Source organism: Ciconia boyciana, chromosome 3, assembly GCF_034638445.1.
Source record: "Ciconia boyciana chromosome 3, ASM3463844v1, whole genome shotgun sequence".
NCBI lineage: Eukaryota > Metazoa > Chordata > Aves > Ciconiiformes > Ciconiidae > Ciconia > Ciconia boyciana.
The window spans coordinates 29,234,373-29,249,616 of NC_132936.1; the positions used below are offsets into that span (position 1 = coordinate 29,234,373).

General features: G+C 37.5%; 1 protein-coding gene across 2 annotated transcripts in view; it reads right to left on the reverse strand.

The window, feature by feature from the left end:
* KHDRBS2 (KH RNA binding domain containing, signal transduction associated 2) overlaps positions 1-15,244 on the reverse strand; it is a 439,124-nt gene that overhangs the window by 106,775 nt on the left and 317,105 nt on the right. For both annotated transcript variants that reach the window (XM_072857819.1, XM_072857818.1), the window contains exons 5-6: positions 15,072-15,199; positions 11,810-12,005 (exon numbers count right to left, since the gene is read on the reverse strand). In XM_072857819.1, the coding sequence (XP_072713920.1) occupies positions 11,810-12,005; positions 15,072-15,199 (324 nt within the window). The remainder of the gene's footprint in view (positions 1-11,809; positions 12,006-15,071; positions 15,200-15,244) is intronic.

The window sequence follows — 15,244 nt, forward strand, 5'->3', positions numbered from 1 at the left end:
AAGACTACGCAAATACAAGACAAATCACTTGCATCAGAGATTTTTTTTAAAAAAAATTTAAACAAATTTTTAGATTTTTGATTTTTAAACAAATTAAACATGAGTGAAAGGAATATAACAAGATGAAAGTTACTTTTTTTTTTTGCTCTTGTTGCTCCATGTTATGTTTAGCACATACAAGACACCTCTGCTGCTTTTTCCAAAATGGCAACTTATAATAGGTACCTCAAGAGAAATAAGTTAGAAGAGCTCCAAATGACTTTTTGGATTTATTTGTTTAGGGTGTTTGCATGACGGGTGGCCTTGCAAGAAAGTGAAAGGGCTGTTCAAGGAAAGTGAAAAATGAGCAAACTATTGTGGCTTCTAATTTATTTGATAGATGCACTCGGATTCAACAACTGCATTTCTGTGATTCTCTATTTTTTTTCTCTTTTTCTCCCATCTACAGGGTCCACATTTAAATTTGGCGAAATTCAACTTGCAACAAAACACAGGTCCCTTCTGCATCTCCCTTACAGCCTGATTTACACAACCTTGACTTACTTTTATTTGTTTATAATCATTTTCTTTCATCAGGATTGTCAATTTTAGTATTTTACTTATATCCAGATTGCAACAGACTGGAGTAAAATTATTACTAGTTTACTAAAGTCTGTTGTTCTAGGAATTTTCCCCAAGGCAGAGGTAAAATTTGTATACCATCTGGTTAACTGATGCAGTTCTGTCAAAAATACTTGGAAATCTCAATTTCCAAAATTCTGTTTCAGTTTAAAAGCATACCTGAGCAATTTTGACAATAAAAGCAAACCAAGCCAAACCAAACCTGAAGCCATTTTTCGCAATGACATGCAAACAGGTAATAAAAATGGAATTATCCATTCTTAAAATAAGATTTGTTTTAAAAGAAACAAGCATACATTTTAACTCTTCATGTCAGTTAAATAGTACAGGCAGTGTTTGTCCAAAAACTAAAATGATTGATGATACCTGGTTGGTAAAAGAGCAAGAAATACAGTTTGAATTTCAATATATTTTATTTTAAATGCATGTTATTTCAGAAAACTCCCAGCTGCAGCATGTGTGAGGACTGGCACATGCATGCAAAGTCTTGATAAAGACAAGTGCATGGGCTACATGTGGTTGTAGAAATCCAGCCGTGAGTAAACTGGTTCAGCAATAGATTGTTTTTGACAATCTTATTTTTAAAATACCCAAATGTGTATAGTTCAAACGTATACTTGCTCGTTTTACAGTTTAGTCCTCAGAAAGATTAATAAATAGTGTTAACAACTTATTTAGGGAAGTTTTTGAAAAATACCTAAGAAAGGAAACTGGGAAAAGCTGTGTGATTTTAATACCAGAAAAGAGAAACTAAAATATTAAAATACTTCAGTACAGTACATGAATTTATATATTGCCCCAAAATAAGACTCACTTTTGGGATATCTGGTTGGTTTTTTTTTAACTTCTGCTTTCTAAAAATTTGGATGTCTGAAGTTGCAAAGGTGTACAGTAAGAGACAACAATCAGGGACTGGAAAGTCCAAATAAAAGATAACACAATATGGAGTTTCTAACTTTAAAGTTGCTGTGTCCTCATTCAGACTTAAATAGTTTGCATCTGACAGACATTGGGTGATCAAAAGAATTGGTGGTAGTATGTTATCTAAAGGATTATTAATATTTTCATTACAGAAACTCACTAATTGGCCCAGGAGAGTTGGAGGACAGCATGAACACCAAGGCTACAGCTAAAGCACCTTGTTAGGAACTGATATGTAATGTTATGTACTCCATTTGGGCAGATATACTGATTTTGAGAAATATTTAAATGTGGTTTTACTGTATTGCATAGGGTAGTACGAGGGTCTGTTTGTAAGAGTGTCCTTGGGATACTAATGTATTCTTATGATACTAATATATAAGAAGTATTTACTTTTCTAATTTCACTTAACAAACATTGCACTCTTCATGATTTCAGATGTTGCACTCCACAGATTTTTATACCATACCAAGAGCTACAAAACAACAGCAGGTAGTCAGAGAGCTATTATCTGTCTATGAGTAACAGGGCTTATAACGACTGTAGAAGCTATTAAAATGCAGGCAACCATAATTTCATCAGGAAAAAAACAGGTCTGTATGGAAAAAGAACATTTTTCATCTCTAGTCTTCTACTTTATTTTCCCGGAGCCATTACACTGCATCTCCCTCTTCTAGTGATTGCTACGCTCTCTAAGAGCCCTATAGGTCAAACTCAAGGTACTGTGTTTCATAACAAGATCAATTTTCTCAACATTTTGGCTACAGTTTAAAGAGGTACACTAAATCTGCACCTTTGATAAAATATAAGTGATCTCATTGTTTTAAAAATGAGCATATCTGAGAACAACATTGACCTATTCATCTGACAAAGAGGTATTAATATGAATTTCTCGGTCACTTTAATACCACCATTGCTAAAGAAGTTAAAGATGGAAAAAAAAAAGTGTACTTCATCCAGTCCATCTAATTATGCAAGTAAAACTATTCTTTTAAATATTTGCTAGTATCTTTTTCCTTTCTGTATTTATTTTCTATATTTACATTTCTTTCCAAAACTGTATTATTAAAAAATAAAATATACACTGTAAATTTTATTTCTTTGATCCTTCAGACTGATTCCTGACACAGTTACTCATGCACATTGCTGGCTGCAGAGGAGCTCTGCACAGTATAAAGTCCTTCTAAACCGATGTGCTGGAAGAAATGGACCATTTTTCTGTGCTGTAGCTATAGATAACATATACGGATATCCATATCAGAATGTAAGCATGTATCTCCATACCCAAGCAAAGAATTACTGGAAATGCTAAGGCAGCTGGAGAGTCATAAACCCTCCGCCTTCCAAAAGCAGTAGATAATGGGACATTCACATGCTGCCTCTGGGGAAGCAATTGCTGCTGTGTGTCTGCAGATGGCCTGCATTCAAGGCACAGCTTGAGCCAGCTTGGTCTACAACAATATATACCCAGGGTATATATATGCTTTTCTGTGTGTATGAAAATCTAGGCTCACATACGTAATTGAGCCTCCCTTAAATATCCAGAAAGAACAGGCATATTGCTGGACGGGTGCTTCTGCAACCAAATACATGAGATAATTAATCTAGCACAAACCTTTTTCTTCCTATGTATAGCTGAAATTCAGAGTTGCAAATGCACTGAACATAATGAGGGAAAAAAGATTATAGGCATGTAAGACTACTTTTCAGGCCTTTTATTATACCAAATACAAACCCTCTTTTTCAATTATCCTGAGTAAGCATTAAGTATGTGTATAGAGGCAACTGGCTAAAAGGCCCATCAGCCAGAGAATGAAACAGAACTGCGCTCTGTAATGTTTGTCTTTGATTTTAAGTGCAGTTGCTAAATACGTATCTCTGCAGTTTCATGCAGAAGTATTTTTTGCAAGATCACAATGTCACAAATGCACCGAAGAGAAGAACATAGATGAACTCTGATGAAAGCTTCCTGCAACAGGAAGTATTTTTTAAATACATGCCCTTAAAATTCCAGTAAAACTAAAATACTATTTTGGAACAATCCATTAAAGTTTTTGATTAATATAAAACTGTTCCTAAACTGTGCTTTTTATTATATTAATAAAGCTCATGCTTTAGCTACAGTGAAAATTCCTAATAAACAAAGATAATACACAAACCAGAACTACTCTGTTAGCTGTATACAAAATCTATTGATATAATCTATTGATCTATTAATCTAATTGATCTAATAATAATCTATTGATAATCTATTGACAAGAGCACTCTATTTATCTACTATAATAAAAAGTCACTAATCTGAGTTTACCAAAAGGCTAGACTGAAAAACACATGAGTAAGGCTGGTATGCTGGAGGCAAGGCTGGTGTGATAATGCTAAGTGCCATGGCATCTTATCACCCTGAGCCTTTCCTGACCCAGAGCTCAAGGTTTCTGTAATTGCCTGGCACAGCTGAAGTCTCTGTGCCTACCAGCCTGCAAGAAACAGCAGCCTGAACTGAGCTTTTCTCATTACCACTGAGTTTGTATGTGTCTGGCTTTCCGGGAACTCACCAGTCATAATGAACCTCGCAGTCCAAAATTATTTAACTTTTTAGTACCTCGGTGGACTAAATCTGGATAAGAAACTTTGAGAAGTGAAAGAGAAAACCCAAGCCTTCCATCTGAGCTGAATTCACATGTAACCAAACTCTCACAACTCTAATTAAATTGGACTTGTCCCAAGTCTTTAACAGCAATTCTCTAAGTTTGTATGAGTTTATTAAAAAAAAAAAAGTTTATAACTCACCTTTGCAACCTGTCATAAAAAGGATAACATGGGCGGAGTTGCAGTCACATGATAATGTTTAGTCAGCAAATGCCTATAGAGTTATTTTGTACCAACCAAGACTGTTCTCCATCAGATAAATAGCCAAGTGACAAGTTGTGACAGATGCAAGTGACAGATGCAAGTATTTTTGGTAACAGGCTCCTGAACAATCACACTGTTTAATGATGAAATGGTGCATTGCATGATGCAGACAAATTCTGTCTCTATGGAGAATACTCCACATATTTTTTATGTAGGATCTTATGAATATAACTGCATACACTATGAATATTTAAGGACCATATGAAGGCTGGACGATCAGTTGAGAGATGCCCTTCACTTAGATCTCTATATAACAAATATAAATATTTATTAGGTTGTAGTTGTATTAACATCATGTATAATACTAAAACATGTACAGCTGCATCAGCATTTTCTTTTATACTCTGCCTAGCATAGGAAAAAATTTTGAACTGAAAACTTGATAACTAATGTCAAGGAGAGAATTATTTTTGTCAAGTAAGGAGAGCATGAAGAGGACAACAGAAGAGCTTATCCTCCACAAAATCTTTCTGCAGCATTTATAAGTAGATGTCAGAGTTTTATGTATTTTACAAGTAAAGTTTTGTCTATTGTATAACTATGATTATTACAATCAAATCAAAACAAATCAAGAAAACGATATAATAAAGTCTGCTTTAGAGCACATTGTCAATTTGTGAGAAATTCATAGCAGTGATGAGTCTGAAAGCAGTATTCACATTTATTGATGCATTGCTCTCAGGACAGTTCCTTTGGTTTCATGAGGCAAGCCTTATTTATTCAGGGTATCACCTATAAGAAAAAGATCCAAACTACAGTTTGCACAGGTAAGCAAAATACTCTAGAACTGCAGGTTCCCAGACACTGAAGGTTTAATGCTGACTGTGGTTTTTGCTCTTAGAAAAACACAAAAAAGTTGCCACTACTTTGATTCTGTATTTATGTTGCTGTGTTATTTTAGCTTTTTTTTCACAATAAATATATTTATACTATCGACGGACCAAATTCTCCGAAGTTTGAATAACTTACAGAAAAATCCACTCTACCTTTGTGAGACCATCATTCACAGTATTCTTCTAAAGCTCGATAGGGTCTTTCATATAATATAAGCATTATCCTGCTTATTGTTATTATAGTAAAAATAAAATTTGATTTTTCAGGTCACAGCAGATGTAAGTTGAATATAGCTCAGCTCTTTTTCTAAGTGCCTTGGGCGTAAATAGGTAATCAATCATATTTGATCAATATGTTGTTCATCCATGCAGATTCCCATGTCTATAATTCCAGCTTTATTCAAATGCTCTTTAGTCTCAGTACATTCTTCATTGATTTTTTTTTCATCCAAAAGAGGCACAGAAATAAATAAGTGCTACATCTTAAAACTTGGAAATACCAATTTAGAAAAAAAATGAAAATATCCCCCTTTGACTATCATTATATCCAATATATTTCACTATTTTAAGGTTTGGAACAAGTCTTCTTAGTTGTCTGGGCTTCACTCTCACTGAGAATGTCCTACTGGGATTATAGGAATGGACTTCAAAAGTAGCAGAATCAAATACCAATTGCTCACTTTAACATATTCATTAAAGCACTAACACAGGTGCAAACATGCCATGAAGAGGAAGTGCAAGTCTTTATACACAGTTTCCATCTACATTCAGAAGTGGCAGATAGAATGGATTTAAAAGCCCTACGAGTTCCAATTTAAAACATTAAACAAAGCCTCCGCAACCACAATTTTGGGAATCGCAGCCACATGTAAATGTTGATTATTCTTTTTAAAATGTTAAAGTGTGACAAAATGCCTCTTATTGTCAGTCTTTCCATTGTCTAGGTTGGCACTGAATAAACATGAGCATAGTTGTTTCAGTTTGTTTGAAAACTATTGAAAAATGTAAATACCAATTGAGCTTAGAATAAACAGTTGAATGTGGCATTTGCTTTCATTTTAAATAGCTTGCAATGAGAGGAAGAACAGCATGACATTAAAGGCACAATCTATCTTATTGTGTGGTTCTTTTCCAGTGACTTTCTAAAAGCATTGCTCTTCACTTACTCCAGAAGATAACAAGAAGCTGCGTTTGGCTGGTTTGATCAGTGAAATGAGAGGCGAGGGAGAATATTTGCATTTAAAATTGCTCTTTAATATGGCTGTCCTAGATCTAGGAGCTGTACCAGCTTCTCAACAGACTGGCCTATTTCTTGCAAACAAATTATATATTTCTTTGTAAATACAAGAAGCTCATCTAAGTATTCATATTAAGCTGAGTGGCTTTCTGTGCAAAAGTCCCCTTTCTTATCCAGGAGTAAAATGTCTCCTTTCTTATCCAGGAGGAAAAATGCAAGCACATGTAAAATATAAAAGCAATGTGTATTATAGTCCCAAATTTATCCTGTTTTGGTAATTCTTTGCATCTGGGGTAAGGGAACAAGTGCTAAGTCACTTCTAGACTTGCATTAGACCTCTTAGCAAGGCTCACCACAGCTCTTAAAAAATTTAAAGAAAAATATCACTACACAGCTCATTACTAGCTTTTGATTCAGAAGGCAAAAATACAGCTCCAGAGTCAATGCCTTCCAAAACAGACTCAGAAAGCAATGGTATTTTTGGTTTATATTTGGGTTAAGCACCATTCAAATATTTAGCTTTAATCTTGAGTGAAAAAGTCTGGATGCTCAGATTAAAATATATTGTGCTAAACATTGGCTTTATTGCCTCAATAGGATGTTCCTTCCAGCTGAAGATCTACTCAAGCACTTCTCACTCTTCACTTCTGTATAAATCATGAAACTCAGTCACGTCTATTGCCTGTTTCATAAGTTGCCAACAAGACCTTAGCCTTCAAAGTTGCTTATTCTTGTTGAGAAAAGACTCCAGAAGTCTCCCCTCAATCTGTAAAGACGATACCAGTGTTAATTTGCCTTACTATTTTTCAAGTAGATGATAAAAGTACATTTCCAACCAAACAAATCTTAACCTTTGTAATGAAAAAATGGCACAAAATCAATCTTGCCATTATCCTTGTCAATAAAGGTGATGATGCAGGACTGAAACAATATTTGAGCTCATTTTCATTTACCATCTCCTACCTTGGTGCACCGATACAGAAACACTGTAAGATTTGTAGATGGGACATCAGCTGTCTAACAGACAAAACTAATACCTCAGACCACAACTGTGCAAGATGTAAGTTTAAAAGAGGCAATTAAAATGCAATTCCTGTACCATTCTGTCGTGGTTTAAACACAGTCAGCAACAAAGCACCACACAGCTGCTCGCTCACCCTCCCTGCCCCCCCCACGGTGGGATGGGGGAGAGAATCGAGGGGGGGGGGGGAGTAAAACCCGTGGGTTGAGATAAAGGCAGTTTAATAGGACAGCAGAGGAAGAGAAAATAAAAATAACAATAACAATAATAATAATAATAATAGAATGTACAAAAGTGATGCACAATGCAATTGCTCACCACCCGCTGACTGATGCCCAGCCCATCCCCGAGCGGCAATCACTGCCCCCTGGCCAACTCCCCCCAGTTTATATACTGAGCATGGCGTCATATGGTATGGAATAGCCCTTTGGCCAGTTTGGATCAACTATCTTGGCTGTGCCCCCTCCCACTTTCTTGTGCACCTGGCAGAGCATGGGAAGGTGAAAAGTCCTGGACTAGTGTAAACATTACTTAGCAACAACTAAAACATCAGTGTGTTATCAACATTATTCTCATCCTAAATCCAAAGCACAGCACTATACCAGCTACTAGGAAGAAAATTAACTCTGTCCCAGCCAAAACCAGGACACATTCTCTCTACTTAAAATATTTCTGCCCAATGCAATGTAGAGTATTAATTGAATTTACAAAATTCATTTGATAAATCCCAAACAGACATCTTGTCATTAGTTCCGAGGAGCCTGCTGGCATTGCCATCCTCCCTACCATCCACTGCAGGCTCTTCAGTACCCTGGGAGTAATAACACGGCTCAGTGGTAAATCAATGCTTCTGAAAAGTTCCAGACTGAGTCATTGCTGCCAAATGGTTGTGGCATGTATTGCTACACACAGAAAGAAGATTTAAGCAATAATTCAAGTTAATTTGTGTACTGCATTTGTGGAAGGAGTAGGAGTATGATCCATAATGCATTTAATGGGGAACCACACTGTGTGGTTTTCAGTAAAAAAAACCCACAACAGAACCTGAGGTCCAGAAGGATGTTATTTAATGAAGTTTTGAATCCTTTTCAGCAGCTAGGGACATCTTCAGTATGGCGGTTTTTGTAGATTAGAGGTGTAAAATTGTATCTATCTCAGAGAGTAATGACAAAGGGCTAAGTTCAGCTTTGTGAAAAAAGCTTCTTCTGAAGAAAGTTCACAATGACCAGGTCAAGCTTCTGCTCTGAACTGCACTCTGGTGGACCTCTCCTTCAGCAGAAGAGGAGCACGTACAGATTGGTCACACTGAACTACGGTTAGTCACTTTGAACAGCATTCTTATTCACCAGGTTACAAACCCAGGACCACCTCTCTGATCCCAGAAGCTGCACAGCAGCTGTTAGTTAAGCTCTCCATCCAAATTCACACACAATGAGCTGTTTTTAAAGGAAGGTTCATGCAGTAACTATTTCTTTCCTTTTGCATATATCTTCTGATGTCTGTACTGCCTCTTCCTGTGGGTAGTCTTCTGAAGTTCCTCTCTCTATGCTGCACCCAATAAAAGCTATATATCTGTTTCAAAAGCAAGTAAAGAAAAAGGTGTGAGGCGTGTCACTCCCCTTTCCCTCTGTAGGCCTCTTCTTTTCTGAAAGTTGTTCCAAATGATTTTCTATTTGTTTGGGCTTGACATTCAAAATGTTGAATGTGAATATATTCACCAAGGTGACAAGACTTCACTTTTCTTGACAAACCTTTAGACATTTCTTTTATGGACTCTCAAAAAGGCCATCAGGAAATCTCAAAATATTTAGATATTGAATAATTACAAAGGAGTGATCCAAACTTTTAAATGCTTAGCCAACCTGATTTGAACAGTTAGATGTTTCAAGGTCAAACAGTCAATACAATCTCTGATTAGTAGTGCTGAGCAAATGTCTAAAGACTTTTTTCAGGAAATGCTGTTTAAACATTTAAAGAAAATCTGCTGCAGCCATTCTATTCTATTTCCTGAGTTCACTTGCAGCTCAGCATTCAAATGACTATATTCTGTTAGAGCAAAGAAAAATCAAAAATATGGATACTCACAATCAATGACATTGCATTCGTGTGCACAACTAATCAAACCAATGGTGCTTGCATATAGTAGGCAAAAATTGGAGTGAAATATTGCAGCCAAAAATGAAAAACATAAACACATAAAGAAATTGTAATATGCTTGTGGGTTGCCTACAAGCAGAAAATGAGACAAAGTAAATTGGATAAATTATTCATTATAAATTACTTTTTCATCTCTAGGATTCAGTGTGAAAGAAAAACAATTACACATGACATTTGTTGCTGGTCAACAAATAGATCCACTTGCTTTTAGTATCCAGTCAGATATGTGATGTAGTGGTTTATTTGGAAAGAAAACCTGTGTTGATTATTTCCTGCAAAATTAAAAATATTTTCCCCTAAAATATCATTTACAAATTCATATATAGATAGATGACGGTGAACTTTTCCTTCTACCTGCACACCAACAGAGTTTTAATTATTATCTCAGTCCATAAGATACCAAGATGATTTAGATTGCACTTACAAGTCTTTGCAAAATGGCAAGAGATCTTCATTGCAAACTGGTGTATGACAGCAAGTCAGGGGAAGCCCATATATTCCCAGCTGTGGAATACAGATGTTGAAAGGACATAGGAGATGGAAGGATCTCCAGAACATCTGAATTTGTCCTATAAGGCAATATGTTTCTTGCTACTATCTAAGTAGGCAAAATAGAAACACAAACACATTTGTTTGTTTTTATTGGTGTAATCCATTACAAACTAAAATTACTCCTTTAGTTGTGTGTATATTTTGTGCTCCTGATAGTGTAAGCATTTCAAAACAATGTGGAACCAGCTGAATGCTTTCCTAACCTTGATAATCCAGCTGCCTCAACTTCTCCTCCTACTTTCCATATATTTACCATCCAGAAAAAGCATAAGAAATGTTCCCTAAAAACTGTTTAATACCCTAGGACATCTACCAGTACTGTAGATGAAAAAGAAAAAAAAGAAAAGATTTACTTAATTTATAATCTTAATCTTACATTACAAGGATTCTGTTTTGAAATTTGTCACTCATGGATTAGGAAAAGACGCAGTTCTGCACAGAAAGGAAGGACTCATACATTTTGATACTAACAGATAATATACTATCTATCAAGGAAGGGTATAATTTTTAAATTCCTTTTTTAACAGGGCTTTTATCTCATTTAAAGATGGAAACTGCGTGAGGTAAATAATAACAGAGAGTGACTTTCTTCCCCTCCATTTTTGCAGCCGTTGTTCAGTTGTGACTCTTGGCATTAACAGAACATGCATCCCTGATTTGAAGTAGCCATGATCTAATCTCTACTCTACAAATACAGATGGTTGAGTAAAGCTTTACCAACAAAAATTAATTTCTGTTTCAATTTCCTTTCTTCTGTTCTAGGAAGACCATTAATTGAATAAAGCTGCATCTTCTCAATTATAGTGTATCTTCTCAACAGTTCCCCTAGTGACAGGATTACTGAATGGATGGGATGTTCATCTTACCCTTGGATTTGCCACAGCTGGAAAAAGTCAGACATCACATTTGATGATACTTTCTCCCCTCGTTGGATATCTGTTGTTATGGTGATAGTTCCAGGAGGGAACATTAATGAGGATGACTTGAAAGCTTTGATGTTTACAGCACAATTATTTTTAACACCTCATAAGAAAAGGTGACAGTCAGTACTATTCCTTGCTAAATATGCATCTTTGTATCAGCTTTCATCAAAATTACCTGACTTTCTATTTGTTGTGTATCTGTAACACAATGTTGAATACAAATATACATATATATATACTTATGTGTAATAAAAAGGATTCAGAAGAACACCCCCCTCCCCGTTTTCTCACAAAGGATATAATCTGTTATTTCTAAGAACTTGCTTACAGTAACAAGTAACTTTTAGTTATAATATAATCTTTAGAATATCCATATTGCTCTTTCGTGACACCCTGAGAGCTACTGAACACAACCTTCTCATATCCAAAACTAAGCTGTGAACAATTCTACGAACCCACATCACCCAAAACACAGGTCTGCAGACATATTGCATCACCCAGACTGTAATTCACCAGCAGGGGGTAAGGAGTAGAGACAGAGGAATTATTGGCCTGAAGTCTTCCAACTCAGAGGTACTTGATGTTCACCACAGAGTTTGGCTTACATCTGTTATGAATGCACGCTGTTACTTACATATTCTTCATAGGCCTCGTGTGCAGGTGGCGGGGGTGGTCTGTAGCCTGGGACAGCTGGGGCACCCCTTGCTCGAGGGGTGGGCACACCCCTTGCCACTGGTGGGACAGGGAGGGCTCCACGGGTCACCGGCGCTCCTCTGGGTGTTTGGGCACCTCGTCCAGGCGGAGGTGGAGGAATCGCACCCCCACGACCCCTGCGGGGAGCAAAAAGGAATGATCACTTTGGCATGTACGGCAAGGGAGGACCCCATTTTAAAGGCTCTTACATTTTTACTACTATTTAAAGTATCGTATAACTCTGGGGTTTTGGCAGCTACAATGTCAAGCACTTTTAGGCAATATCTCAGGCAGAACTCATATTATGGAAAGGCATTATTTTTAAGCCATCCAGTGCCTTTTACACCTGATCCTCTTGCTGCTTGTACTAATGAAATTCTGGATCATTGTAATTCATGGAGTTGCAGAGTTACTCCAAAGTACTTCTAGAGGAAGAAGAAAGTGAGGGACTTTTTCTGTTGCTCTCAAACTATTTTATGAGAGCAGTCATCACTCTCATTCTTGTCTTTATTAGTGAGTGGGAGAAACTGATTGGCAGAAGATGATGCAGGATGGCAGAAACTTGCAAGGCAAAGTAGAGCAAGAGTATAAAAGGAGAGTAAGAACTTTTCTTCCCATCTAATTTAGTTCAGCACAAGGGAAGGGTAGCATGGGATTCTGCTTTCCCCCACTGTGCAGAGAGAGCAGCACATACAGACAAGCACAGAGAGGTTTAGCATCCTCCTGTTTATTTATGTTATATCCACCTTGCTGTACTAATTGGTAAGTCAGAAGAAGCTGCTACTGGTTAAAAAGAAGTTCTTGTAACTATACCATATGAAAAATTAGAAGGGGGATATATCAGGGAAGCAATCTGTGAGTTTTGTTTCAGAGCAGTATGCTCCTGAGTGTGCTGCCCTTTCTGAAGACTGTGAGTGCCGGGTATAACCATGTGTGACACCCACATCCAGAGCTGTGAATGGAACTCAGGTCTCCCACAGCAGTATGAGCTGTGGCTTGATCTCTGCTGAGACAACCAAACCCATAGCATTAGCTTGTGATGTTCACTACTTTACTACAAGTTTCAGTAGCCACTTTTAGAATCACAGAATTACAGAATGGTTTGGTTTGGAAGGGACCTTCAAAGATCCTCTAGTCCAAACCCCCTGCCTTGGGCAGGGACATCTTTTACTAGATCAAGTTGCTCAAAGCCATGTCCAACTTGACCTTGAACACTTCGAATGATGGGGCATCCACAACTTCTGTGGGAAACCTGTTCCAGTGTCTCACCACCCTCATTGTAAAAAATTTCTTCCCTATGTCCAAACTAAACCTACCTTCTTTCAGTTAAAATCTGTTGCCCTCTGTTCTGGCACTACAGGCCTTGGTAAAAAGTCTCTTTCCGTCTTTCTTATAAGCCCCCTTTACATGTGGAAAGGCTGCAATGAGGTCTCCCCAGAGCGTTGTCTTCTCCACGCTGAACAACCCCAACTCTCTCAGCCTTTCTTCATAGGAGAGGTGTTCCATCCCTCTGATCATTTTTGTGGCCCTCCTCTGGACCCGCTTGAACAGGTCCATGTCTTTCTTGTGCTGGGGACCCCACAGCTGGATGCAGTACTCCAGGTGGGGTCTAATGAGAGCTGAGTAGAGGGGCAGAATCAGCTCCCTCGACCTGCTGGCCATGCTTCTTGTGATGCAGCCCAGGATATGGCTGGCTTTCTGGGCTGCGAGCGCGCATTGTCGGCTCATGTTTAGCTTTTCATCTACCAATATCCCCAGGTCCTCCTCTGCAGGGCTGCTCTCGATCCCTTCATCCCCCAGTCTGTGCTGACACTGGTGATTACCCAGGAGTAGGACCTTGCACTTGGCCTTGTTGAACTTCATGCGGTTCACATGGGCCCACTTCTCAAGCCTGTCAAGGTTCCTCTGGATGGCATCCCTTCCCTCAAGTGTATCAACTGCACCATCATAAATATAATTATGCTATTAGCATAAATTATTAGCATAAATATTTAGCTTAAAATATTTCTGTTGCAATTTTTTTTTTAATACTCTCCTGGGATTTCTGACTGGAAAATAGGGAAAGCATCCAAGATCCTGTATCTGTGCAACTGATCCAATCAGTCGCGTATTTTGCAGGAAGGGGGGGCCAGCACTCCACTAATTTTTCTTTGAACCTAATTTAAAAGCTGCCAGTCTGTTGCAGTGATGTTCTGAACATCATTATTAAGTCAAGCCCTTCAAAGATGCTAGGTGTAAGGAAGACTGGTTTCTGAGCCCAAAAAGACTTGGAGCGGACGATGGTCATGAATGCGAAGTGTAAAAAAACCTATGTATGTGCATCATACTGCTGATAAAAAATTCCATTCCAGAATAACTGAAGGAAAACACGATAGACACCTTCTGGGGGAAAAAAAAGGTCATAGGCAAGATCAGCCAGTTCAATTACCAAAGAACAACTCCTCTGTCAGCATAAAATAAGGTACCTTCATATCCTATTTCCTCCAAAATAAAAGTGGATTTCTTAGGACCCATCCTGAAATGATCTCTATGGATGCCTAGAAGTAGCTAGGTAACAGATGCCTGAGGCAACAAATTTCTTAAGGGTTCACAGTGAAAAATGAGTCTGAAAGAGTGTTTTAAGATTATACACTGGCCTTATGAACAAGCAGAGCTATCTGTTACCTATATATGAAAAAATACTTTGAAGAATTCAGGAAACATTCACACACCAAAGTTTTTAGATGATGCCAATCAAATTCATATAAAACTGATAACCCATACAATAAATAATATATAAATGCAATATATATATTATAGATATAATATGCATACAAAAAAAGTAATTATTTAGCAAATAAAGTTCCATCCAGACTATGTAGCCTTCTCTGACTATACCATTTTATTGACCAACGATTTTATGCTACTGATCATACCAATTCTATGCCGGCATAATAATATTATTTCCTAGAAATATCTGTTCACTGGCTTCATAATCTGCTCTGATTTGTTGTTTGATACTTCTATACCACCTACTATAGCCTGTGAACTGCAAATCAGAGAACCTGGCACAACACAGACAGCACAAGTTATCAGAAGAAAAACATTTTGGTTTACTGACCATGATGTGTATGTGATTTTCTTTATATTTCTTTAAACTATGTTTGTTTTACCATTGTTTACACTTTCTAAAGCTATTAGCATAATGGCTCAGGTTACCACACCTTGAAGGTGCTGCAGGTGGCACACGGATCCCTCTTCCTCGAATGCCTCGTCCACGTGCTGAATCCTCAGAACCGTTCAAATACGACAGTTCTCTCAGCTGCTCCTGGCGAATTTCATCATTATAATCCTGAAATGCAAAACGTGAAACTTGCTGAAACTTTGTGTTTTGGCT